Source organism: Natrix helvetica (genome assembly GCF_964273705.1).
Source record: "Natrix helvetica genome assembly, chromosome: 4".
Lineage (NCBI taxonomy): Eukaryota > Metazoa > Chordata > Lepidosauria > Squamata > Natricidae > Natrix > Natrix helvetica.
The window spans coordinates 160,464,608-160,490,251 of NC_138550.1; the positions used below are offsets into that span (position 1 = coordinate 160,464,608).

The 25,644-nt window shown below is 46.2% G+C and overlaps 1 protein-coding gene across 1 annotated transcript in view; it reads right to left on the bottom strand.

The window, feature by feature from the left end:
- Positions 1 to 9,384: 9,384 nt before the first annotated feature.
- OC90 (otoconin 90) overlaps positions 9,385 to 25,644 on the bottom strand; it is a gene marked incomplete at both ends in the record, with an annotated part of 35,757 nt that continues 19,497 nt past the window's right edge. The window contains 7 exons of the mRNA XM_081953232.1: positions 9,385 to 9,395; positions 10,593 to 10,844; positions 14,624 to 14,730; positions 15,849 to 16,023; positions 19,979 to 20,029; positions 21,168 to 21,269; positions 21,922 to 21,969. Coding sequence (XP_081809358.1) covers positions 9,385 to 9,395; positions 10,593 to 10,844; positions 14,624 to 14,730; positions 15,849 to 16,023; positions 19,979 to 20,029; positions 21,168 to 21,269; positions 21,922 to 21,969 — 746 coding nt within the window. The remainder of the gene's footprint in view (positions 9,396 to 10,592; positions 10,845 to 14,623; positions 14,731 to 15,848; positions 16,024 to 19,978; positions 20,030 to 21,167; positions 21,270 to 21,921; positions 21,970 to 25,644) is intronic.

A 25,644-nucleotide genomic window follows, 5' to 3' on the forward strand; every position in this document is an offset into this window, starting at 1 on the left:
TTGTCCCCCCCCCAACCCCCAGGAGCACTCTGAAAGCCTCCTAAAGGCTCTTCACTGCCATTTTGGTGAAGGGGGCGGGGTTTCGGGAGGCCAAAAATGCTGTATTCAGTGTATAAGATGCACCCAGATTTTCAGCCTCTTTTTTGAGGGAAAAAGATGCGTCTTATAGTCCGAAAAATATGGTAGCTAGAAAGCAGGAAATCCTTGCATTTTTTTTACTACCAGGCAAACAGGTAGCACTTTTACTACCAGTTCAGTCGAACTGGTCCAAACCAGTAGCATTTCACCATTTCACCCCTGCCTGTAACACTCCAGTGGTGCTGGATCCAACTATTGAAACTGAGGCCACGAAGAAAACTGCTCCAATTAGTCTTGGTAGCAAGGAAAGCAATTATTTACCTTGTGATAGGGCTCTTATCGTATGTTCATAATAAAAACAAAAAAAAAACAGTTATATCTCCCGCAGTGTTTCTACTGCTTCTTTCAGAAGCCTTTTATTTTAGCTCTGTTGCCCGTTTTGATTGGATTGGTTTCTATTGATCCTGGAGCCCCCATGGAACGGATGAAGGCCTGGATGGCAGGGATAGCTTTCCATTGCTTTCAAGGCTGGAGAATTGCAAAGGCTCGCAGCGGCCTGAGATGTCGCCTTCGGGACTTTGATTTTTCTTTCTGAAATCTTTCCTTTCTTTCATCCTCCACCCTTGCCCCTTTTCACAAGGCATGAAGCATTTCAAATGCATGCCAGATCAGAGCAAAAACAAACTAAAGTCCAAAGTTTCTCCCAGAACGTTTCATCCTCAGAAAAACATGGATGCTGGAGAGGAAAAAACTGGTGATTTTCCTATTCTTTTTGCTTTTCTTTTCTTGTTTCTTTTTAATTGCTAGCTGGTACATAATCCTAAACTTAGCTAATTAGTTAACAACTAACCTTCTGAACTTGGCTGGTTTTAGGAAGCTAAAGCAAGGTGGGCCAAATTTAGTATTTTGGGAATGCCTCATGAGGGGATGAGCAGCATGTAGTATAAATTTAATCAATAAATTGCAAGTAGTCTTTATGACCACAACTGAGCCCAAACTCTCCATTGCTAAACAAGACGTTAAGTGACTTTTGACCCATTTTAAGACCTTTCACTTAAACTGAAAAAAAAAAGCTTCCGACGATCACACGGCTCACAGCTGATGTTCAGATTCTAGAAAGAGTACAGAGAAGAGCAGCAAAGAGAATTAGGGGACTGGAGGCTAAAACATATGAAGAATGGTTGCAGGAACTGGGTATGTCTAGTTTAATAGAAAGAAGGACTAGGGGAGACATGATAGCAGTGTTCCAATATATCAGGGGTTGCCACAAAGAAGAGGGAGTCAAACTATTCTCCAAGGCACCTGAGGGTAGAACAAGAAGCAATGGGTGGAAACTAATCAAGGAGAGAAGCAACTTAGAACTGAAGAGAAATTTCCTGATAGTTAGAACAATTAATCAGTGGAACAGCTTGCCTCCAGAAATTGTGAATGCCCCAACACTGGAAGTCTTTAAGAAGATGTTTGTTAGATATTAGCATATATCGTAGTAAGTCTCCCCTCTGGTCCGCTGCTACAGCGGGAAACAGGTATCGTTCTGATTGGTCGAGGGGCGTACCCGATCCCTATAAAAGGGGAACCCTCCGACCACAGAGCAAGCTGGATCACTACTACTATTAATAAAGAGCTGTTAAGTCACTTCGTGTCCGCAGTCTGTCTCTCGTTGCCCAGATCCAACATTGGCGACGAAGGTGGGATTGAGAGGCAGATAGGACGAAGAACGCTACCTCCAGAATCTCCGGATTTGATCCAGCCCAGGAATTCGGCAGAAATTCCGGCCGCCATCTGAGATCACAGCAGCGTGGCAAATTCAAACAGAGAAGATGGCGATGCACGCTCCCCCCGCTCCTTTCGACCCAGAAAACGACGAATGGGAAGCCTTCATGATTCGTTTCGAGTGTTTCCTCGAAGCGAACGAATACACGGGAATCACCGACGCAAGGAAGAAAAACATTTTCCTCGGCTACTGCGGAAAGGAAGTCTTCAATACGGCCAGAGACCTCACCGCGCCTACTCCAATACAGGCAGTATCATGGGCGACGTTGTAACAGGCTCTACAGACTCATTACGCGCCAAAACCTTCCCGCCATGTTTGCCGCCAAGCGTTCAACACGAGGAACCAGAAGGCGGGAGAATCTATCAACCAATATGTTGCAGCCCTACGTAAAGCAGCCACACATTGTGGATTCAGAGACCTGGATGAGCAGATTATGGATCGACTCGTTAGCGGGCTGAGAGACATTTCCCTACAAAAGCGGCTGTTAGCAAAAACCAATTTAAGCCTACAGATTGTACTCGAGGAGGCAAGAGCTTCAGAAGCAGCAGACAGATCAGCGGAGACAATTCAACACGGGTTCAACACTGACCAGCCAGCACCAAGACACACCAAAGTTCACTACGAGGACACAAGCCCCGCCTACGAGGATCCCGAGTTCGAGGACAGTCACCTGATGCGGAGCAGTCACATGAGGCCTGGGGGGAGACCCGGATCCCGCTTGCCGCCCTGCGCAAGTTGCGGAGGGAATCACCCCAGGTCTACTTGTAGGTTCAGGAACGTTGTTTGTTCGCACTGCAACAAACTTGGGCACATCGCACGAGTGTGCCGGAACGGAGTCCCTGCCTCATGGCAGCCACCCATGTACCGCCAACAGAAGCCCAACCCAGGGGCTTGGCGAAATCAGAAAGGGCACCCAGAGAGAAATCCACAAGTGTATACCCAGAGAGAAAATTCCCAAAGAGCTGAGCGAGCGTATCCCCAGAGAGATTACTCACAAGGAGCTGAGCGAGCGTATCCCCAGAGAGAATACACACAAAGAGCTGAAAGAGCGTTCTATCAAGACGCTCAACGAGAGTATTTTCAGGATGTAGACGATGAGATAGAGTTGACCCAGAGAGAGGAGTTGCGAACGTATCTCACCACAATACATCAGGTCCGCCCTAAGCGGCCAAAAAGGCTGAGAGTCACAGTCCTCTTGGAGGGCTCACCCTGCGAGCTAGAAGTTGACACAGGATCGACCCTGACGATTATTTCATGGGCATCCATGAAACAGGCTATCCCTAGCCTCAGAAAGAGCCAACTACGCGCTCCAGACGTCCTGCTACGAGACTACCAGGGGAACCAAGTCCCCATCGTGGGCCAAGGCACATTCCACATCCATTTCAAGGACATCGAAGCCCAGCTGCCCGTGACCATTGCCAGCGCACCATTACAGAACCTTCTGGGGCTTGATTGGTTTGAAGCCCTGGGGTTAGAAGTCACCGGAATCAACGCCGTGAGAAACAGCAGCGCTGAACAGATTTTTAAGGAGTTCGAGGATGTGTTCAGCCCCGGTCTTGGTAAGTATGTGGGTAAACCAATATCATTCAATTTAGACCCCAAAGTGGCACCAATCCGACTTAAACCGAGACGAGTGCCTTTTGCACTCCGCCCAAAAATAGATAAGGAAATAGATAAGTTAGTGGAGCAAGGAATTCTTGAGCCGGTAGATCACGCGCGTTGGGAAACACCCATCGTGACCCCAGTCAAACCAGACGGATCAGTCCGCATCTGCGCGGACTATAAATGCACAATTAATGTCGCGCTACAACAGAGCGCATACCCTGTGCCTGTAGTACAGCACTTATTGCACTCGTTGGGGCCAGGAAAGGTATTTGCTAAGTTAGACATGGCACAAGCTTACCAGCAACTGCCAGTTGATAGCGCCACAGCGGAGGCCCAAACTATAGTGACGCATAGAGGAGCATTCAAATGCAACCGGCTATAATTCGGTGTGAGTATTGCCCCAGGATTGTTCCAGAGCGTCATGGAACGACTTTTGCAAGGGATACCGGGAGTCGTCCCCTATTTTGACGACATCTTGGTGTCCGCTGCAAACGAGGAGCAATTAAATAAAAGAGTCAGAACTGTTTTGGCCAGAATCAGAGAAAAGGGTCTCCGCCTTAAAAAGGAAAAATGCCAAATTAACGTGCCTAGCGTAGAATTCCTGGGTTATAGAATCGATGGTCAGGGAATAGACCCCACTTCAAAGAAAATTAAGGCGATCCAGGACGCCCCCCACACCACGAAATCAGACCGAGTTGCAGGCCTTCCTCGGATTACTTAACTTCTACAGCATTTTTCTGAGGCAGAAGGCGACCGTTGCTGAGCCACTACACCGTCTACTCCAGAGGAACGCACCATGGAAATGGGGACGATCCGAAGCTGCAGCTTTCGCCGGGGTAAAGCGCCTGCTCACCACTGACTCACTGCTTGTCCAGTACAGCCAGACCCTACCGCTGGTATTGACCTGCGACGCATCACCTTTCGGAGTTGGAGCAGTCCTCAGCCACAGGATGCCCGACAGAAAAGAAGCACCCATCGCCTTCTACTCCAGAACTCTTTCATCGGCCGAAAGGAATTACAGCCAAATGGACAAGGAAGCGCTGGCTGCTGTAGCTGGAGTAAAGCATTTCCACGAATACCTCTATGGCCGCGATTTTGAACTAATCACAGATCACAAACCGTTGTTGGGACTTTTGGCGGGAAACCGCCCCACCCCGGTCTCCCTTTCTCCACGCATGACCAGGTGGACTGTTTTCCTGGCTGCGTATTCATACAAATTGATTCATCGACCGGGCTCCACTCTAGGACACGCAGACGCACTCAGCCGTTGCCCATTACCTGACATTCTGCCAGACCCCACTCCAGAAGTACCGGTATTGCTCATTGACTGTTTGGACTCTGGACCGGTCTCTTCATACAACGTTGCAAGGTTCTCCTCTAAAGACAATGTAATAAAGCAAGTTCAAACTTGGGTTTGGAGGGGGTGGCCGAAGGGAAACGTGGGCCTGGAATTCAAAATGTTTTGGTCAAAATGGGACAAACTCTCAGTGTTACAAGGTTGTTTATTGTGGGGGGATCGAGTTGTTATTCCGTATGTTTTACGTAGGAATGTATTAGATGCTTTACATGTGGGTCATCCGGGGATTGTTAGAATGAAGGCGTTAGCAAGAAGTTACGTTTGGTGGCCAAACATGGACAAAGAAATAGAGGAGTGGGTGGCCACTTGCGACCCATGCCAGGAATCGAGACCAGCACCCCCGGAAGCGCCCGCCACAGAATGGGAGAAACCTAAAGCACCCTGGTCGCGAATACACATCGACTTCGCAGGGCCATTCCAAGGTCAGACTTTCCTTATAGTTGTGGATGCATACTCAAAATGGCTAGATGTAGTCCTAATGACTTCAACCACGGCAGAGGCAGTCATTAAGGTTCTACGGTGACTTTTCGCCACTCATGGCCTGCCCGACCTCCTGGTCTCTGATAACGGGCCCAATTCACGGCCATGCATTTCGAAACGTTTTTAGCAGGTCAGGGAATTCGGCATGCCCTCGTCGCGCCATTCCATCCGGCATCAAACGGACAGGCGGAGAGAATGGTGCGATTTGCAAAAGAGGCCCTCGCTAGGATGGGTCCAGGTGATTGGCAAACACGCATTGACCATTACCTCCTAATTCAGCATATTACCCCAAGCGCAACGACGGGTAGGAGTCCCGCTGAACTACTCATGGGCCGCCGTCTACGGTCTCACCTGGACCGTCTTCACCCAAATTACTCTGCCACAGCTCCCCCAGACTCCACAAGCAAAATTCGGTCTTTCAGCATAGGGGATTCAGTATACGCCCACAACTATGCAGGGGGAACATTGTGGATGCCGGCAAAGGTCATTGGCATCACGGGTCCACGATCGTATCTGCTGGAACTAGAAGATGGGCGGAACTGGAAAAGGCACATCGATCAACTTCGGGGTCGCCTAGCACACTCAGACCTTCGAAACGAAGACGAGATTTTCCTGCCTACAGAAAGTCAGCCACGCGAGAGCCCCATCATAGAAAACTACGACAGCTGCGAACCAAGCTTGGAACAAGAAAACACGCACGAAGCAGAGCAAACCCCAGACAACGCAACCGAGCAGACTCCAGAACGCCCTAGCAACGAAGGCACAAAAACTCCCGAACGTGAAACAGGAAAAGCACCCGATCCTGCAACCACTTCTAACCAACCCGAACTACGACGCTCCTCCCGAGCAAGACAAACACCCACATACCTAAAAGACTATGTTACCTACCGCAACGTTCCATCTAGGAGGGGAGGGGTGTTAGATATTAGCATATATCGTAGTAAGTCTCCCCTCTGGTCCGCTGCTACAGCGGGAAACAGGTATCGTTCTGATTGGTCGAGGGGCATACCCAATCCCTATAAAAGGGGAACCCTCCGACCACAGAGCCAGCTGGATCACTACTACTATTAATAAAGAGCTGTTAAGTCACTTCGTGTCCGCAGTCTGTCTCTCGTTGCCCAGATCCAACAATGTTGGATAGCCATTTGTCTGTCTGATCCGCATGATCTTTGAAAGCCCACCCCCTTTTTTTAAAAAGCATTTTTACCCTGCCTATTCACCGGAACCAGCAGGAAAAAAATACTTTAAAAGTGAAAAAAAGTTCACCACGCCCACCCAGTCACCTGATATCCTCCTCCAAGCCACGCCCACAGAACCAGTGGCAAATATATATATTTCACTATTGCTGCTACCTGGGATAAATGTATTTGACCTCAAATAAGAATGAATGGAACTTACATTGTTCTTCAGGACTTCCCAGCCTTCTTCCACTGTTCAACTGTTTAATTATATTTGCTGGCTACGGCACCATATATTTGCAATATCTAAAGTATTTTTGTGACTGTGAAGCAACATAGTTGTTAAGTGAATCTGGCTTCCTCAATGACTTTGCTTATCAGAAGGCCCCAAAGGTGCTTTTTCAAGAGGCAACTGGACTTTCTGGTTGTTGTTGGGATTTTTTTTAAAGGTGTTTCACTTCTCATCCAAGAAGTTTCTCCAGCTCTGACTGGCTGGTGGAGAATAGAAGGATTTATACTCCTTGCAGACAGCTGGTCATTTGCATTCTTTTAGAGAGTCGTTGAGGCTCCTGGAGGTGTTGTCAGGGTCACCCGAGTAGTGCAAATGGGTGTGGAGTCTCCTTTCAACAGTTCCAAGAACACCCATTTGCACTATTCAGGTGACCCTGACGAGAGAGAGAGAGAGAGAGAGAGAGAGAGAGAGAGAGAGAGAGAGAGAGAGAGAGAGAGAGAGAGAGAGAGAGAGAGAGAGAGAGAGAGAGAGAGAGAGAGAGAGAGAGAGAGAGAGAGAGAGAGAGAGAGAGAGAGAGAGAGAGAGAGAGAGAGAGAGAGAGAGAGAGAGAGAGAGAGAGAGAGAGAGAGAGAGAGAGAGAGAGAGAGAGAGAGAGAGAGAGAGAGAGAGAGAGATAGAGGAGAGAGAGAGAGAGAGAAGTTTTGCCAGGGCTGCTTATGTTCCTAATAAAGGGGACATTTATTTAACTGCAGGGGGTTTGTTGTGTTTGGGGAGGCAGGTCAGAGCACTCCCTGTACATAAAAAAAGCCTGAGCAGTTTCTTCTAGAGGACAAGGCCTCATCAATTTTAAAACCTCCCTCCATGCCTGCCTCTTTCATTCTCTCTCCCAAATTTGAAAGATAGCATCTCTGGGTGATGACACAGCAGTTGAATATCTAGGGCGAGTGGAAAGTAACTGAATGGATCCCAGGAGTTTGCAGGTGGAAGGATGTGAGAGTTTCTGCCAATTGGAAATCACCACAACCAGAAACTTCCCGAAGATTTGTATTAATTCTCCTTTGGAGCAGTAAATCTGTTTAGGCTCTCCGATGAGAACCCTGGAAAACCGAAGGTGCAGTCTGCATTTTGAAGAAGCACGAATTGGGTAGAAACTTCCTAAAACACAACTCTCAACTGGGATTAGGCTCCGTGGGGGTCATAGCCGTTTTTTCTACATGTTGTAAATAGCCCCAGAAAAGCAGACTTCTATTCTCTCCCCCAGAAAAGTAAAATTAGCCCAGTTCACATCCAGATCTGTGCTATCTCAAATTCCACTTAGTATATGGGCACATTAAGCAAACTCTTGTATTAACTGTTCTTCCTTGAATTAGCAGGAATTAACAGAATAACAGAGTTGGAAGACCTTGGAGGTCTTCTAGTCCAATCCCCTGCTCAGGCAGAAGACCAGTTTGTATTCTTGGCAATTATGTCTCCATTTAAGTTTATTGTAAGGATGGTGACGTGGTGGCCCAGTGGATAAGATGCTGAGCTTGTTGATCAGAAAGGTCGGCAGTTCGGCGGTTTGAATCTCTAGTGCTGTGTAACAGAATGAGCTCCCATTACTTCTCCCAGCTTCTGCCAACCTAGCAGTTCAAAAGCACGTAAAAATTCAAGTAGAAAAATAGGGACCACTTTGGTGGGAAGGTAACAGCGTTCTGTGCACTTTTGGCGTTTAGTCATGCCAGCCACATGACCACGGAGACGTCTTTGGACAGCACTGACTCTTCAGCTTTGAAATGGAGATGAGCACCGCCCCCGAGAGTCGGGAACAACTAGGACATACATGTGAGGCAGTGGTGGGTTTCAAAATTTTTTAGAACCTCTTCTGTAGGTGTGGCCTGTTTTGTGGGAGTGGCTTGCCAGCCATGTGATTGAGTGGGACTGGCTTGCCAGCCATGTGACTGGGTGGGCATGGCCAACTTATAAAATGTGGTGAAACTCAACAACGTTCTTGCTTAGCAACCAAAATGTTGGCTCAGAAACTCTGGCATTTAAAGCAGGCAAGTCTTAAAGCTGTCAAGTTACAAGACCTTTGCACCCCTAACCCTTTAGAAAAAAAACCCAGGGGTGTTCAACTTGACAGCTTTAAGACTTGTGGACTTCAACTCCCAGAATTCCTCTGCCAGTCATGTTGGCTCAGAAACTCTGGCATTGAAGCACGCAAGTCTTAAAGCTGTCAAGTTACAAGACCTTTGCACCCCTAACCCTTTAGAAAAAAAACCCAGGGGTGTTCGAACTTGACAACTTTAAGACTTGTGGACTTCAACTCCCAGAATTCCTCCTCTCGCTCTTTATCTTGATGATGTGCGGACGGGCGGGGGGAGGGAGCCGGAACCGGTTCTAAACGGCACTGTAGATTTGTGGAACCTCTTCTATAGAAGAGGTTAGAACTGGCAGGAACCCACCCCTGGTGTGAGGAGAACCTTTACCTTTAAGGATTCTGAGACAATCCAAACATCTAAAGCTACAAACATATGATTGGACACACCAGAAATTAAGTCAAGAAAATTTCAGGGGTGATTACTTTGTCATTCTCTTTTTTTAAAAAAAAATAGGTTTCATATCCATGGGCTCAGCCCCTCCGGTATTAAAGCAGATCCTGAAGAAGAATTGTTAGCATACTTAACTTGTTTCCATAATGTCAAATTGTTCCTAAAAATAAGGACAAAGGAAGAAGCAGAGTCAAGCTTTTAATAGGAACTTTCATTTCCATGGTATGATAAGCCATAATATCAAGTCGGTGTTGTTTCTTTTGGTTTAGCATTGTGCACAGAGTTATTTATTAAGGATTAGGGACAAGAACCAATTCATGATGGCTTGTTCCGGAAACAGAGATTTAGAAAACCTGTGATGGTATTGAAAGCAGCTTAGAACATTTCATCTCTGCTCCTCTTGATCTTTGTACAACCATCATTCTACCCATAAGAGATTAAAAATGAAATAGGTGTTATGGCTATATAACCAGGAGATGTGTTAAAGTTCTACTCTAAAGCAGGAACTGGGTATGTCTAGTTTAATGAAAAGAAGGACGAGAGGAGACATGATAGCAGTATTCCAATATCTCAGGGGCTGCCACAAAGAAGAGGCAGTCAAGCTATTCTCCAAAGCACATGAGAGCAGGACAAGAAGCAATGGGTGGGAACTAATCAAGGAGAGAAGCAACTTAGAACTAAGGAGAAATTCCCTGACTGTTAGAACAATTAATCAGGCTTGCCTCCAGAAGTTGTGAATGCCCCCAGACGTTTTTAAGAAGATGCTGGATATCCATTTGTCTGAAGAGGTGTAGGGTTTCCTGCGTAGGCAGGGGGTTGGACTAGAAGACCTTCAATGTCCCTTCCAAGTCTGTTATTCTATTCTATCCCTCACCACTGAAATATATATATATATATAGGGATCACCCAATAAGTAGAAGATCTCCCACATGTACATCCTGTTTTGTTCTAAGATAGCATAACAAAATAACAGAGTTGGAAGGGACCTTGGAGGTCTTCTAGTCCAACCCCCTGCTCAAGCCAGAGAACCTATACCATTCCAGACAAGTGGCTGTCCAGTCTCTTCTTAAACGCCTCCGTTGATGGATGACCCACAAAGTTGCTAGAACTGAGGAGAAATTTCCTAACTTTGAAAACAAATTCATCCCTGGAACAATGTGCCTTCAGAAGTTGTGGGTGCTTCATCCCTGGAGGCTTTTAAGAAAAGACTGGACAGCCATATAAGATACGCTACTGGCTGCCTCTTGAAAAATGTAGCCAGTAGATCTGCAGCTGGGCAGAAAAGTGGAGATTTATCTTGTTTGCAATGGGACTATTCTGGATCTCCATCTGCCATTCCGTATTGCTCTTTTCCCACGTCTCAGGAGCGGCTGAGCTGGACCTGCCTCCTCGCTGCTACTCTCTTCTTCTTCACTAGATGTTATGGAACCTCTTGGAGGGCTGCTTGGAGGCCTCTCGCGTCCTGACCAGCGGCAAGCCAGTTTCTCCTCTCGGCAAGCCTGTCTGCCGGGCAGCCTCCAGGTTTCGTTGAATGGGGCTGCAGCCATGCATTCGGCCGCAGCTTTATCGCAGGAACACAGGAGGTTTTCGCACAGGGTCCATCCAACACCTGGGAGAAGGGAAGATGGTGGAGAGGAGCTTCTGAATCAAATCTCATAGCGGCTACAATAAGGCCATGATGGCAGGAAGTGTTTGCCATCATAGCACCGTAGATGACCAGGTTGAGCCCAAGAAAGGTATCAAGGTGTCATCATCTTGGAGTCCCTTTGTGCCCGCAAGAAATCTAAGTCCCACCCTCCTTTAATCCCACTGACTCTTATCTACCGCCAACCAGCCCTGGATGACATCTTCGCATCTCGCTGTTTGAGGTTGAAGTTGCATAACCTTCTCAGAGACTCTTCCCATCCTGCTTACAATCTTTTTAGACTGTTGCCTTCTGGCAGAAGATACAGAACAATTAAAACGAGAACCACATGTCTTCCGAATAGCTTTTATCCCAGAGCTGTAATTGCACTCAACAATGAACTAAAGGGGACACCGAGCTATTGGACAGCACTACTTGGTCTGTTGTGTGGATGCTTGGGTGGTTTAGGGCGGGGAATTTTTGGGGGGTGGATGGGGGTGTGTTTGGGGATTGTTATGTGTGTTGGGTCTGGTCTCTGAGGGTTATGTGAATTTCGTTGTATGTGTAAACTGTATTTACGTACAATGACAATAAAGTAATGTAAGTAAATTTGTTTTGACCATTAGTAGATCAGATTCTTGTAAACAGCTAGCATGGGATAAACTTGCATTCATTTGAACAGCCTTGGATCCTGATTTGTTATGCCCAAGAGGTGGGAACTATAGTTCATGGAATCTAGGTGCCTTATCCCAGCAGTAGAGTCAATTTCTGTCCAAAGAAGAAGATCTTTGCTCCTAAGCAAGATACTTTTGGAGCATTTGACCCTCCATAATCTAGCCTACCATTTCTTTGGAGCAGGGGTCACCAACCTCAGGGACCACTACATTCATAATTTTAAATCCTACGGACCACTAATATGATCTGCCTAATGACTGGCTGGGTGGCCCTGGCTAGGGAGGGGTCATGTGACTGGGTGGGTATGGCCAACTCGATGTCACTCATGTCAAGGGGTGCCTCACCAGCCTCAACTAGCCTCTCCCCTCCCAGCCACTCCTCACCTGCCCACCAGGCTCCTTAGGGCCCCAACATTGGCTGGAGCTAAGCAGTCACCATGAGAAAGAGTTGGCAAAACAGCTCAGTTCAAATTGGATCTGACCGAGAAGGAGGCTCAACAGAAGCACCTCACTGAGGGCTACGAGCATAGGCTTTCCAAGCAGAGGGAAGACCTGCAGGACGCCAAGGCCAGGTACTGGCGCCTGGCGGCTCAGCGAGCTGAGATGGTCAGCCAGTTCCAGGCCATGATGCAGTCCCACTGGAACAAGGCCATCCAGCTCTTTGCCACCAGCGGCGCTTCCCTCCAGCCTTCGTCCAAAGCCCCACACCAGGAGGCTGAAGCAGACCCCAAGTCGGAATTTCTGCCACCCCCTATGACCTGCACAAAAAGGTCCAGACTCTCTGCAGCAACACAAACTTTCTTTGCACGTATCCAGCCCAGGGGCCGTAGTTTGAGGACCTCTGATTTAGTGCAATATAAAAAATGCAAATAATTTTTCTGCAGACCACCAAACTTTTCTCACGGACCACCGGGGTAGAGAGCCAGTGACGTTGAATGATGTCAAATAAGAGGTGCAACCAAGCAATCAAATAAGAGATCTGTCAACCCTGAAGCTGGCTGGATGATGTCCATTTTCCTGTTCTACTGGGGGTTTTCTTTGCTTCAAAGCTTCAGTGCTGACACAGACTAGATATAAGGGACAGGGAGGGGGGTGTAGAGATAGCTGGGGTGCTATAACCAAAGCAACATTCCTTCCCTTGGGAACCAAGTTGGTAGGTGCAGGTGGTTGGAGGGTGGAGACTGAGACCATCCCACATCTGGACTGCATACTGATTGTACCATGTGACTGACACCTCTGGGGAAGGGACAAACTTTTACTTTTAATTGGAGGGGAAACCGTTGGGAACTTAGATCCAGTTTTCACCAGCATTGTGTTGTGGCCCACCAGTGGCCAGTGGAGCTGGCAGCAAAGTTGGACAGTGAGGAGGTTGGGGAGGAACATGGGCCAGTCCTGGAGTCTGGGGAAGACTCTGATAAGGGCTCTGTGTAAGAGGCAGAGAGGGGGCCAGGGCCGTCTGACAGTTATCAGCTGCCTTCAGAGTCAGACATCAGTGAGGCAGATGAACAGCTGAAGCCTATTCCCAATGTGCGCATGAGCAGAGTTGCCAGACGAAAGGAACAGCTAAAGAACAAGGGTCAACTTGGGAGTAAGGCCACAGGTAGACAGTGAATGGCTCCTCCCAGAGGAAATAAAAGAGGAACGAAAGGGGAGTGGAGTTTGCAGGAGACAGTTAGTTCACTCCTGCATTCTTGCCAAGTATTGTGGCGTCTGAAAGATATCGGCCTGGCCACTCTCCAAGCCTGATAAAAGTCAGTAATTGTGAACTATCTTGAAAGACTGTGGGAGAGGAAAGACTTTGCGGCAGAGGAATTCACTGTAAATTAAATAAAAGGCATTTATTGGGACGAGGACTTGGCTTCGTGCTTCTGGGGAAGCCTTGGTCAGAAACACATTGTGCCAATATGACATGCCCAAATAAAATGTTCTTTGAAGGAGAGCTCATGCTCTCCAAGCCACCAAGCCCAGAGAGCATCAAGGACTAGGGCGATATTCACTTACCTTCCCTATGGGTTGGCAAATGTGAGTGCACGTGCATGTACTTTTGACTAAGAAACGGCCCTAAATGGGATGCCAGAGAGCAGGGGCAGGTGGGCGGAGCCACCAGCGATTTCCGCTACCGGTTCGAGCAAACCGTTGGCAGAATACCATCTCTGACAAGGAACCCTGACCTACAAATATTCTCTGCTGTTGGCTATGGGCAATCAAAGCCCCACATCTTTTTAAGAGTATGCACTCTCTACATGTTACAGAGACAAGGCGAGATTATTCAAAGAACTACTAAGAATCAAGGAATGAAGAAAAGCAGATTCCCACAACCCCTGACGAGGCAAGGCAGTTGCATAACAAACGCGGAGCAATCCCCAACTAACCTCTGGGTTCTAGACGAGAGCGCCAAGATGTTATCTAGCTGGGTAATGAAACATCTGCAAGAAAACAACTAAACTCAGAGAGCACCTAGGATTCCAACTGATGATTTGGTCAGGGCCAGGGATGGGATTCCAAATCTTTTCCTACCGGTTCTACGAGAGGGCGCTTCACACTTCGCACATGCCCAACGGACACTTTGCTTGCACGTGCAGCACTCAAAGACCGCCGTCAGTGTCAGCGCTGGTGAGCTGAGCTGTTTTTTAGCTTAGCTGAGGTGCGGCAATCCGTTCTGCTGTGCAAATCAGCTGAGCTAAAAAAAGGGGGGACTATAGGACAGGGAATGACGGGGACGGGAGGGAGGGTCCAAGCAGAGGTGGTATTTGCGGGTTCTCTGAACTACTCAAAATTTCCGCTACCAGTTCACCTGAACTGGTTCGAACCGGCTGAATGCCACTTCTGGTCATGTCTATTATTTTGACAAATTTGATACACACACACACACACACACACACACACACACACACACACAAGGTATACCTTCTTTGTGGGTTTGGGAGATGCATTTTCTAAAGATCTGATGAAATCCTAACTCTGTTAAAATCCTTTCCTTAAAGACTTTCCTATATTTACCAGAGAAAAGTGATTATTATTTTTTTCCTTTTAAAAAATGTTTCACTTAAGAAAGAGGTGATTCTTGGACACCGCTGTCTCAAAACTTACACGTTGGTGTGTGATCAAAACACACGACTTCAGATCTTGATGTTTTTTCTGGCTGACATCCCAGCCTTTTAACTTGTTCCAGGCAACATTGATGGGAGAAACAACATCTGTTAGATGGAATCGATAACAGAATTAACGTTTCGAAGCAATATTCTACCTACATGGACTGCAGCGTTCCTTACATTGGTATAAACCTAGCGGGTATCATATTTTGAAAAACAAAATCTCTCTTGCTTTATCATATCGTCTCGTTCAGGTCAAAGATGGGACATGGGCAAAGCAAGCCACAAGTGGAGGTGAGGGGCAAAGACCTCACTTCTCTATGATTTCTGCCCATTGTTCAAGATCTGACAGAGTTGATACTGTCTGAGTCCTGTTGCTTCAGCAACGCAACTAGTAGAACATAGAAAGCTGTATATATTTATTTAAGGGAGGGAGAGAGGGAGGAAGAAAGGAAGGAGAGAAAGAGAAAAAGAAGAGAGGGATGAGGGAGGAAGAAAGGGAGGAGAGAAAGAGAAGAGACGGAGGGAGGGAGGGAGGGAGGAGAGAAAGAGAAGGGAGGGAGCAAGGGAGGAGGAAGGGAAGGAAGAAAGGAGAGAAAGAGAAGGGAGGGAGGGAAGAAGGAAGAAAGGAGAGAAAGAGAAGGTAGGGAGGGAAGAAGGAAGAAAGGAGAGAAAGAGAAGGGAGGGAGGAGGGAGGAAGAAAGGATAGAAAGAGAGAAGAGAGGGAGGGAGGAGAGAAAGAGAGAAGTGGGGGAGGAAAGAAGGAAGGAGAGAAAGAGAGAAGAGAGTAAGGAAGGAGAGAAAGAGAGAAGAAAGGAAGGAGGGAGAGAAAGAGAAGGGAGGGAGGGAGGAGAGAAGGGAGGGAGGGAGGAAGGATTGACACAACAGTAGTATAACAATAATAATACAATAAAATCAACAGTGGGAAAAAAAGAACACAATGGGAACACATCAATGTAACACATTGAATAGATCAATATGCCACATATTGATCAAATTGAATGCATCAATGTCATACATAATATCTCATATCCTGCCCAATACCTCTGGCTGAGCAGAAATGGGGAAAGATTTTCTCTCTATCTTTTTTTCAATTCATTTTATTGTTAACCGTAAATATTTATGTAGGACCCACATGCCTAGATAGAAGATTTAAGTTAGCAAAATGCATGCTGCCCTAGGAGCATATGTGATTCTTTTGTTTTGCTTTTAATGTTTGCCACCTGTCCAGTTCATCGGTCGGATGTCCTCTTCCCTCTTGTCCACAAAAGCAGCCATATAATTCAAATTCCTCTGGACACCGGTCAGTCAAGCAGTAGAGCATCTCACCCAACTGTGGAAACTCGCGGTTGAGTTTTCCATTCTCGCCCCGTTGCAGAAAGGAGAAACGATCACACACTGTGGAAAGGAGATATGCATTTCACAGTTTTATTCTGTTGAGTACATCTATAGAATAGAATAGAATAGAATAGAATAGAATAGAATAGAGTTGGAAGGGATGTTGGAGGTCTTCTAGTCCAACCCCCTGCTTAGGCAGGAAACCCTACACCACTTCAGACAAAGGGTTATCCAACATCTTCTTAAAAACTTCCAGTGTTGGAGCATTCACAACTTCTGGAGGCAAGCTGTTCCACTGATTAATTGTTCTAACAGTCAGGAAATTTCTCCTTAGTCCTTAGTTGTTTCTCTCCTTGATTAGTTTCCACCCATTGCTTCTTGTCCTGCCCTCAGGTGCCATTTTGAAGCACTCACTGTTTGTTATGGACTGGGATTGTTACAGTGACCATAAAAAAAGCTTTTTGCTGAGATTACAAATGTTGATTTTGTTTCTGAGGAATATACTACACTGTGCAAATGTTATTAACTGCAAATATGATTTAATACTTGCCCACCTAATCTCTGAGGGACCCATCTTACAATAATACAATAGCAGAGTTGGAAGGGACCTTGGAGGCAGGAAACCCTATACCGTTCCAGACAAATGGTAATCGAACATCTTCTTAAAGACTTCCAGTGTTGGGGCATTCACAACTTCTGGAGGCAAGCTTAATTGTTCTAACTGTCAGGAAATTTCTCCTCAGTTCTACGTTGCTTCTCTCCTTGATTAGTTTCCACCCATTGCTTCTTGTTCTATCCTCAGGTGCCATGGAGAATAGTTTGACTCCCTCTTCTTTGTGGCAACCCCTGAGATATTGGAACACTGCTATCATGTCTCCCCTAGTCCTTCTTTTCATTAAACTAGACATACCCAGTTCCTGCAACCGTTCTTCGTATGTTTTAGTCTCCAGTCCCCATATCATCGTTGTTGCTCTTCTCTGCACTCTTTCTAGAGTCTCCACGTCTTTTCTACATCGTGGTGACCAAAACTGAATGCAGTATTCCAAGTGTGGCCTTACCAAGGCCTTATAAAGTGGTATTAACACTTCACGGGATCTTCTATCCCTCTGTTTATGTAGCCTAGAACTGTGTTGGCTTTTTTGGCAGCTGCTGCACACTGCTGGCTCATGTTTAAATGGTTGTCCACTAGGACTCCAAGATCCCTCTCACAGTTACTGCTGTTGAGGAAAGTACCACCTATACTGTACCTGTGCATTTTATTTTTCTTGCCTAAATGTAGAACCTTAATTGTAGAGCATACAGATGACTACGGAATTCTCTTTTCTGCTGCATATCTCATATTCCTCATATTTTCTCCCCTTTATCTTTCAACCTTCTAGAGAAGATCTGGGCATCAGAAAGAAAAGGCTGAATTGGGATAAAAAAACCATTTTTCTGGGACTGTCCATTCCATTAGCAAATGGCAGTGGTCAATGTAACTAATGTGCTAATTAAAAAATAATAATTAAACCCAAGATATTTCCTAAAGGAGCATCATGGTGGCCTAGTGGTGAAGGCGCTCGCCTCCCACTCAGAAAGTTGAGAGTTCAATCCTAGATCATAGCCGAAGTTTCTCTGTTAGGGCACAAAGAGAAAATATCTGCTGTGAACTCTGCATGATGGCAGGAAGGGCATCCAGCCAGTAAATGCTCAGCTCCACCCAGTTGCTGCAACTCTACCTTGAATTTAGGGATTCCAGAGTCATGAAAGAGAGGTTTTTAATGTATCTCTTGAAGAATTAATACACTGGTGGGTCACTTCTTTTCTATTTACATTTTTCTTTCATGTACAACACACAACTAACATTCAAACTAACTGTTTTGTAGGTCTCCTCTCTTTTCTTCCAGTTAAATTATTGGATTGAGTGAAAGCATTTCATACCTTCCCTAAAATATTCTTCAGGAGATGGTGACGCTTCTGGAATCATTGTAGAAAAGGTCACAGGTTCCTCCCCAACTATCTTGAAGAGATGTCCTGGATTTGGGGTTAAAAAGATGCCTTTTTAGATTCCTTGGAACCAGTGGTGGGTTCCGGATCCTGTTCCAAACGGTACAGTTGGAACGGGACTGGCGGTGTCCAAATGGACATGTGCAGCATGTGTGCACATGCGTGCATGCATCTTAGCGCCTCCACTAGCCTCCGTGACACTTCAGCTGCCCAGCAGAGCATCACGCAGGCACTGTGCGCAGAAACACTGAAGACTTAAAAGACCGGTAAGGAGCTCAGGCAGGTGGGTGAGCCCTCCGGAGCACCATACCAGAACGGTATCCGGTGCTCCAGGCAGGCTCTGGGGCATACCGCCTGCAACTCCCCACTGCCTGGAACTAAGATCTATGAAAGAAGTAACAAGAACAAAGCAGGCTCCTGTAGTGTTCTTGAATGAGGAAAAAAACCCCATCCTGTGGCATCCTTCCATGAATCCCACTTTAAATAAGTGTCTTATATATAAAAAGTATTGGTACGGAAGCGGCCTTCATCCTGCTGTGGATAGACGAAGGCGAGAACAGTGATGGATAACCTTTTTGTTGTTGAGTGCCAAAAATGCACAGTGCACATTCGCAATAGCATGTGTGTGCTGGCACCCATAATGCAAAGCGCCCCCCCATGCTTCCCCCTGCAATGCGGGCCGCACTGCTCGCCGGCAAGCTGAGCTTGGTATTTCCTCTGGGGGAGGGCAAAAAATGGGCCCAACAGGGCTACCAGAACTTCCGGTAAAGCCGTTGGGCCTGTTTTTCACTCTCTCCAGCCTCTGGAGGCTTTCCTGAAGAGCCTGAGGTGGGCGAAAAGGCCTCCCTCAGCCCCCTGGATGCCCTCCGGAAGCCGGAAACGAATCATTTCTGAATTTCTGGTAGGCTCAATGGCCCTGTTTTTCTCTCTCCCCAGGCTCCGTAGGCTTTCCTGAAGCATGGGGAGGGTGAAAACAGCCTCTCCAGGCCCTCCGAAAGGCCAAAAATCAGCTGGCCGGCACACGCATATGCACAGATATGGCTCTGGATGCCAACTGTGGCCCGTGTGCCATAAGTTCGCCATCACACGGCTAGAATCATAACGATGATAAATAAAAAAATAGAGGTAATGCAATACAATACAATAGTAGAGTTGGAAGGGACCTTGGAGGTCTTCTAGTCTTACCCCCTGCCTAGGCAGGAAACCCTATAGGTGCAGTTTAAACATACAGCCACAGATGTGCTTGCACTGCCTTTTTCCCTAATGAATCCTACGGCAACAGGAATTTGACTTGCCGCTGTTTGCTGGCCTCGGAAATTCTGAAGTTGGCATGACTTCTGCTTCTGGTGTGCTAATCCCAGATGAAGTGGTTGTAGTTTTAATTGTAGCAAAATAGCTCTCTGACAATCCTGGGAAAAGATGCAGGATTAGCTCCTTTACGTCTTAAAAGGACATTCAAGTTTTTATATTAATTTAAGTCAAGTATAAATACCTTTCCCCCCCCACCCAATCTCCCACGTTTTGCTATATTGGGTGTCTTCAAGGGGAGGGGATACACCTGGTAGGAGGAAATGTTGGATGTAAGGTATGTATATACTCCTAGCAAGGTCATTCGAGGCATGAAAGTCTTTGCAAGCCAGGTTACTCTCACCCTTTCTACCCTGTTTACCCCAAAATAAGACCTCCCTGGATAATAAGCCCAATCGGGCTTTTGAGTGCATGCACTAAAATAAGCCCTCCCCTGAAAATAAGCCCTCCAAAAATATTGCAACACAGCAGCAGCCATGAAGTGACCACGCTCACCACCTCCTGCACCTCAAAAATAATAAGCCCTCCCCGAAAATAAGGCCAAGTGCTTATTTTTGGGGTCAAAAGAAAATAAGATCCTGTCTTATTTTTGGGAAAACACGGTGAAAGCCAGCATCAAAGGAAAATACGTGTTTCCAATATCTGTAAATTAAGCAAACACTTTCCACAGCAGGATTGAAGACTTGTTCACCCTGGGAATAAACTGCAAGTACCAACTTACCTCTTAGTTCTGAATTATCAAAAGCAACAATTGCCTCTTTCTGGGTCACAGCTACAAAGCAACATACACAAGAGAAGTTTGTGTTACTAGATCAGATAATGTTTATGGCTTCTGTCATTTCCTTGATCAGGAAAATTTCAAAACATGCCTCCCCAAGCAATCAAATACATTTTCTATTACTTCCTTTTTACAGTTGATGAAAACAGAAGTTCAATGCTTAATTGAATGTGCTGAAGCAAACTTCTATCACTTGCAGAAATGGCCAAGAAAACTACAGGGGAGAAAGAAAGGAAAAGGGAGGGAGGGAGGGAGGGAGGGAGGGAGGGAAGGAAGGAAGGAAGGAAGGAAGGAAGGAAGGAAGGAAGGAAGGAAGGAAGGAGAAGAGGGGAAAGGGAGGGGGAAGAAGGAAGGGAGGACAGGAGAGAGAAAGGGAGAAAGGAAGGAGAGAAGGAGAGAACAGGGAGGGAGGGAGGGAGGGAGGGAGGAAGGAAGGGAAGAAAGAAAGAAGGAAGTCCCCCATGAGCTCTTGCTAATTAAAAGAATTTTTTATATTTGAATTTGTGTTGAACTACATTTGTCCCTGAGACAATGCTAGGATCATTTGGGTGTTTGAAAAAAATCAGTGCTTCCTGAAATGGCTTATATGGTTCACCCCATGTTGACGTATGTTGAAATGCATTTTCTACGTGTTTTCATAATGAAATATAGAGACCCATACAGTACCTCCTCCTCTGAAGGTTTCAAGGACTCCACTGCTTTCAACGTCTGAAGAAACTGAAGGAAAAACAGATGCATTGGGTGTTAAAAAATGTGCATGGATTCCTCCTAATAAACAAGCATCAAATTATCCAATAATTTATAAGAAAAACATGTTGATTTGAAGGAAGCCATAGGAGGAATGAAATCTATCTCAAGATGAAATTTCTTAGAGCTGTGATTCTCAACCTTTTCTTCACTACGGACCTTCTTTAAATACCTTGTGTGTCTATGGGTCACCAAGATTCAACTCAAGATTTAAATCATAACATTTCTTCAAGCATTCGTCGACTTCCTGTGATGACATTGGGGGCCTCCCAGTGGTGGGTTCCGGATTCCGTTCCAACCGGTATGGTTAGAACACTCCCGGCGTCACCCACATGGATGCACGTGGTGCGCGCGCATACATGTACCATGCGCGCATGAGTCATACTTGCCTGTGACGCTTCTGCAAGCTCCCGCGATGCTCCAGCTGCTCGGCAGAGCGTCACGCAGGCGCCATACGGGCCATGCGCATGGGCGGAAGTGCCAAAGGCTTAAAGGACAGGTAAGGAGTTTGGCCGGGCGGGTGGGCCCTCCAGAGCACCGTACCGGCACGGTACCTGGTGCTCCGGGCAGGCTACGGTATGCCCGTTCAGGGGCGTACCACCTGAAACCCACCACTGGGCCCGCCCATGGTTCTGCAGATCACAGGTGGAGAACCACAGTCTTAGAGAATTTGGGTTTTGGAGATTGGAACTTCCATGTACTTCTAACATAGACCAAAGGCCATCACAGGTCTGAAATCAAGTGATGAAACTGTTGCTTCAGTATGAATCTCAATCATGGATCAAGCTGCATCAGTTTTTAGATATGCTCATTTAGCTATGAACTGTGACAAATGGTCATAAGTCACTTTTTCAGGGCTGTTGTAACTTGGTACAGTCACTAAGTGAACTGTTGTAAGTTGAGGACAATCTGTATTAGCCAAGGTCACTGAGATGTCCTGGTCTATTGAGGGAGGGATTGAGTGTGGAAAAAAATCTACGTTCAAGTGCAGCTCAGCCGTCTGCATCTCGCTGCGCCAATGTAAAGAAGAAAAAGTGAATCCAAGGATTTGTTATCCATCATGTCTTTGGTTATTCTGGAAATCTAAGAATTTCAAGGAGGCAGCAGTTGCACCTGTCCAGAAGAATGTATTAACTTACATCTTTCATGGTTGTTCAGGGTCAGGTCACTGAACTCTTGAGGAACATCTGTCAAAGAAAAAAAAATAGATTCTATGACAAATCCTGTTTTGTAAGAATCAACACAAGTGATTTTTTAAATAAAGAATTAAGGAGGAGGAGGAATAGGAATAGGATGAAGAAGGAGGAGGAGGAGGAGGGACAATGACTTTATTGGCCAAATATGATTGGACACACAAGGAATTTGTATCCAGTGCATAAGCTCCCAGTGTACATACAAGCAATAAATGATAAATCATTATCATTGTCATCATAAAAGTACATCCATCCTAAATCATAAAATACAACACAATGACAGACATAGGATAATAAGTAAGCAATCAATATAACTCATACTAGGCTGTCGAAGTGATTTCCCGGTGTCTGGAAGCCGTACGGATCTGGATGGGAAGTAACAGACTCAAACTCAACCTGTCCAAGACGGAGTGGCTGTGGCTACCGGCACCCCGATTCAACCAGGTGACTCCATCACTGGCCATTGGGGGCGAACATCTGGCCCCCGTGGATCGGGTACGCAATCTGGGCATCCTCCTAGATGCCCGGCTGTCAATGGATGACCATGTGACAGCCGCGGCAAGGGGGGCGTTTCACCAGGTTCGCCTGGTGCGCCAATTGCGTCCCCTATTGGACCGGACCGCCCTCCGCACAGTCATCCATGCGCTTGTGACGTCCCGGCTGGACTACTGTAACGCTCTCTACATGGGGCCTCCCTTGAGATGCACCCGAAGGCTGCAGTTGGTTCAGAATGCGGCCGCGCGGGCAGTTTCGGGAGTCGCTAGGTACTCCCACATAACACCTCTCCTGCGCGGGCTGCACTGGCTACCTGTGGCTTTTCGGGTGTGTTTCAAGGTGTTGATTATCATCTTTAAAGCGCTACATGGCACAGGACCTAGGTATTTGCGGGATCGTATCCTGCCCCATACATCCCTTCGGCCGATCCGCTCACACAGAGAGGGACTTCTCCAGGTGCGTTCCACTAGGCTGTGCCAGCAGGCGACGCCCAGGGGAAGGGCCTTCTCTGTTATGGGCCCGACCCTCTGGAATGACCTTCCCCCTGATATCAGAACAACTACAGACCTCCGCTCCTTCAGTAAGAAGCTTAAAACCCACCTGTTCAATTTAGCCGGCCTGGCCTAATCCCAGCTTACCCACCTCAAGCCTGCATTTTTAAATTCTATGGGTTGGTTTTAGGCCGAGTTTTAATTTTTATCAATTTGTACAGGGTTTAAGGTTTAATTTGATTTTAAGGGTATTTATTATGCATATGGTTTTTTAATGTGGTTCCTGTACACCGCCCCGAGTCCCTACGGGGAGAGGGGGCGGTCTAGAAATCAAATAAAATTGAAATTGAAATTGAAATAGGATACTAAGTAAAACAATATAAATCATAAGCTACAAGCAACAAAGTTATAGTCAAAAGAAGATAAGGAGATAGGTAATAGGAAAAATAAGAAGAATAGAATACAGTCTTACTAGATAATTTGACAGTGTTGTGGGGATTAGTTGTTTAGCAGAGTGATGGCATAGGGGAAAATTGTCCTTGTGTCTAGTTGTTCTGGTGTGCAGTGCCCCATAAGCATCGTTTTGAAGGTAGAAGAAAAACCCCATATATTTTTTCCTCTATACGTTATGACTTACGATAGCAAAAATAATAAATATGGGGGATTTTTTTGTGTAGAGATAAAAAAAATCAGTATGGCAATTATAATAAATATTTATTAGATTTTTATTATGCCTTTATTATAAAGGCAACCCAAGGCAGTTACCTACATATATAATAATACTCCTTTCTCCTTCTATTTTTCACACAACAACTTTGTGAAATTGGCTGGGCTGAGAAAAAGTGACTGGTTCAGAGTCACCTAATCAGCTTTTCCTATCCAAGGCAAGACTAGAACTTACCATCTCCTGGTAACTGCTCCAAAGTCACCAAGCTGACTTTCATACCTAAGGCGGGACTAGAACTTGCTGTGACCTGGTGTTTGGCTCAAAGTCACCTAGAAGACTTCCCTGCCTAAGATGGGACTAGAATTCACAATTTCCTGACGATTGGCCCAAGTCGCTGAGCCAGATTTCAGGTTTAAGTCGGGACTAGAACTCACAGTTTCCTGGTTTCTAGGCTAGTATCTTAACCACTACGCCAAACTAGCAATGGAATTATCATTATATATATATTGGTATTGAAAGTCTTCCTTTAAGTAAAGTTATAGGACTGTGACGGCGAACCGATGGCACGTGTCCCGGAAGTGGCATGCAGACCAATCTCTCTGAGCACGCAGGCCGTTGCCCATTGCTGTTCCAAGTTCTGGCGCAGCAGGTAGCTGATCTTGACGCACGCGGGAGCGTGGGAAATCAGAAGAGCAGCCTCCTGGTGCACATGCCCGGACTGGGAAGATGATCTTCTGGTTTCTGGCGTGTGGAGCTTCTCTCCACACATGCATGCATGCCAGAAACCAGAAGACCAGGTGGTCAGTGCGCATGCGTGCATCGGAAAATGAAAGAGCAGCCACCCAGCACGCGCAGCTGCTCTTCCGGTTTCCAGGCCAAGCACATGCACTCTCCCGTTTCAGCACTTGGTGCCGAAAAGGTTCACCAATACTGTTCTAGGATATATTATTGAGTTCATATTTTCATGCAAATGCCTGAACTTTTGCAAATATCAAAAATGTACCTCCTCCTCCTCCTTCTCTTCCTCTCTGGGAATTGGTATTTCCGTTGCTTCCCACTTCTGCAGTAACTATTCAGAATAAAAGACTATCAATACAAGAATGTAGACTTGATCACAAAACAAGTCCCAGTTGTGCTTATCCCAAATAGCGTTTCAAATGTATTGGCTTTATTAAACAAGTCAGATTAAATCATAATAATTTCACTACTGATGGACTTACGCTCAGCTCCCGGAATCATTACAGCTGGGCCAGTGGTGGGTTGGGGAATAACTAGAAGATGGATAATAAAACAGGGTATCCTTGTGAGATCGGGCGAGCTGAACGCCCCTGATTCTTAACGACATTTTAATGAAAATGTCAGCCACGACAATTACAGCTTTTGCCCAGATAGAAGCATCTGAGTTTCCCGTATAATCAGATCAGCCACCTACAGAAACATTTCAAAACATTGACCTCGGTACTTTCTCTGCCTGAATCCTCACCAACTATAATCCCATTTTTGTTTTTTAAAAAAGGTTTTTTCTCCTGGTAACAAGCTATTTTTGCTCTCATGCTAGATGAAAAGCTGTGTGCTGTCTGAAATTTTGTAACACATTTCTACTCAACTCTCTCCATCACTGCCTAGCATGTGTATCAGACACCCAAAAGGAACTGAATAAAATCGTTTGAGGGAATAAATGATCTGATTGTTCTGAAACTTCATGTGATGTGTCGGTCCAAAAAAGCAATTGTCTTCCTAGTTTGTGACGTGTTTGCATCGCCATTTGCTGTGTGTTGTTGTAACATGTTGCATCAAGAAATGTTGACTGTACTCAATCCCTTTCATGCCTAAAACAGGACTAGAATTCCTGGTCTCCTGGTGAATGGTCCAAAACCATCTAGTTGGTTGTCATGCCTAAGGCAGGACTAGAATTCACAGTCTCCTGGTGATTGGCAAAGTCACCCAGCCGGCTTTCATGCCAGAACTCACAGTCTCCTGGTGATTGGCCCAAAGTCATCCAGCTGGCTTTCATGG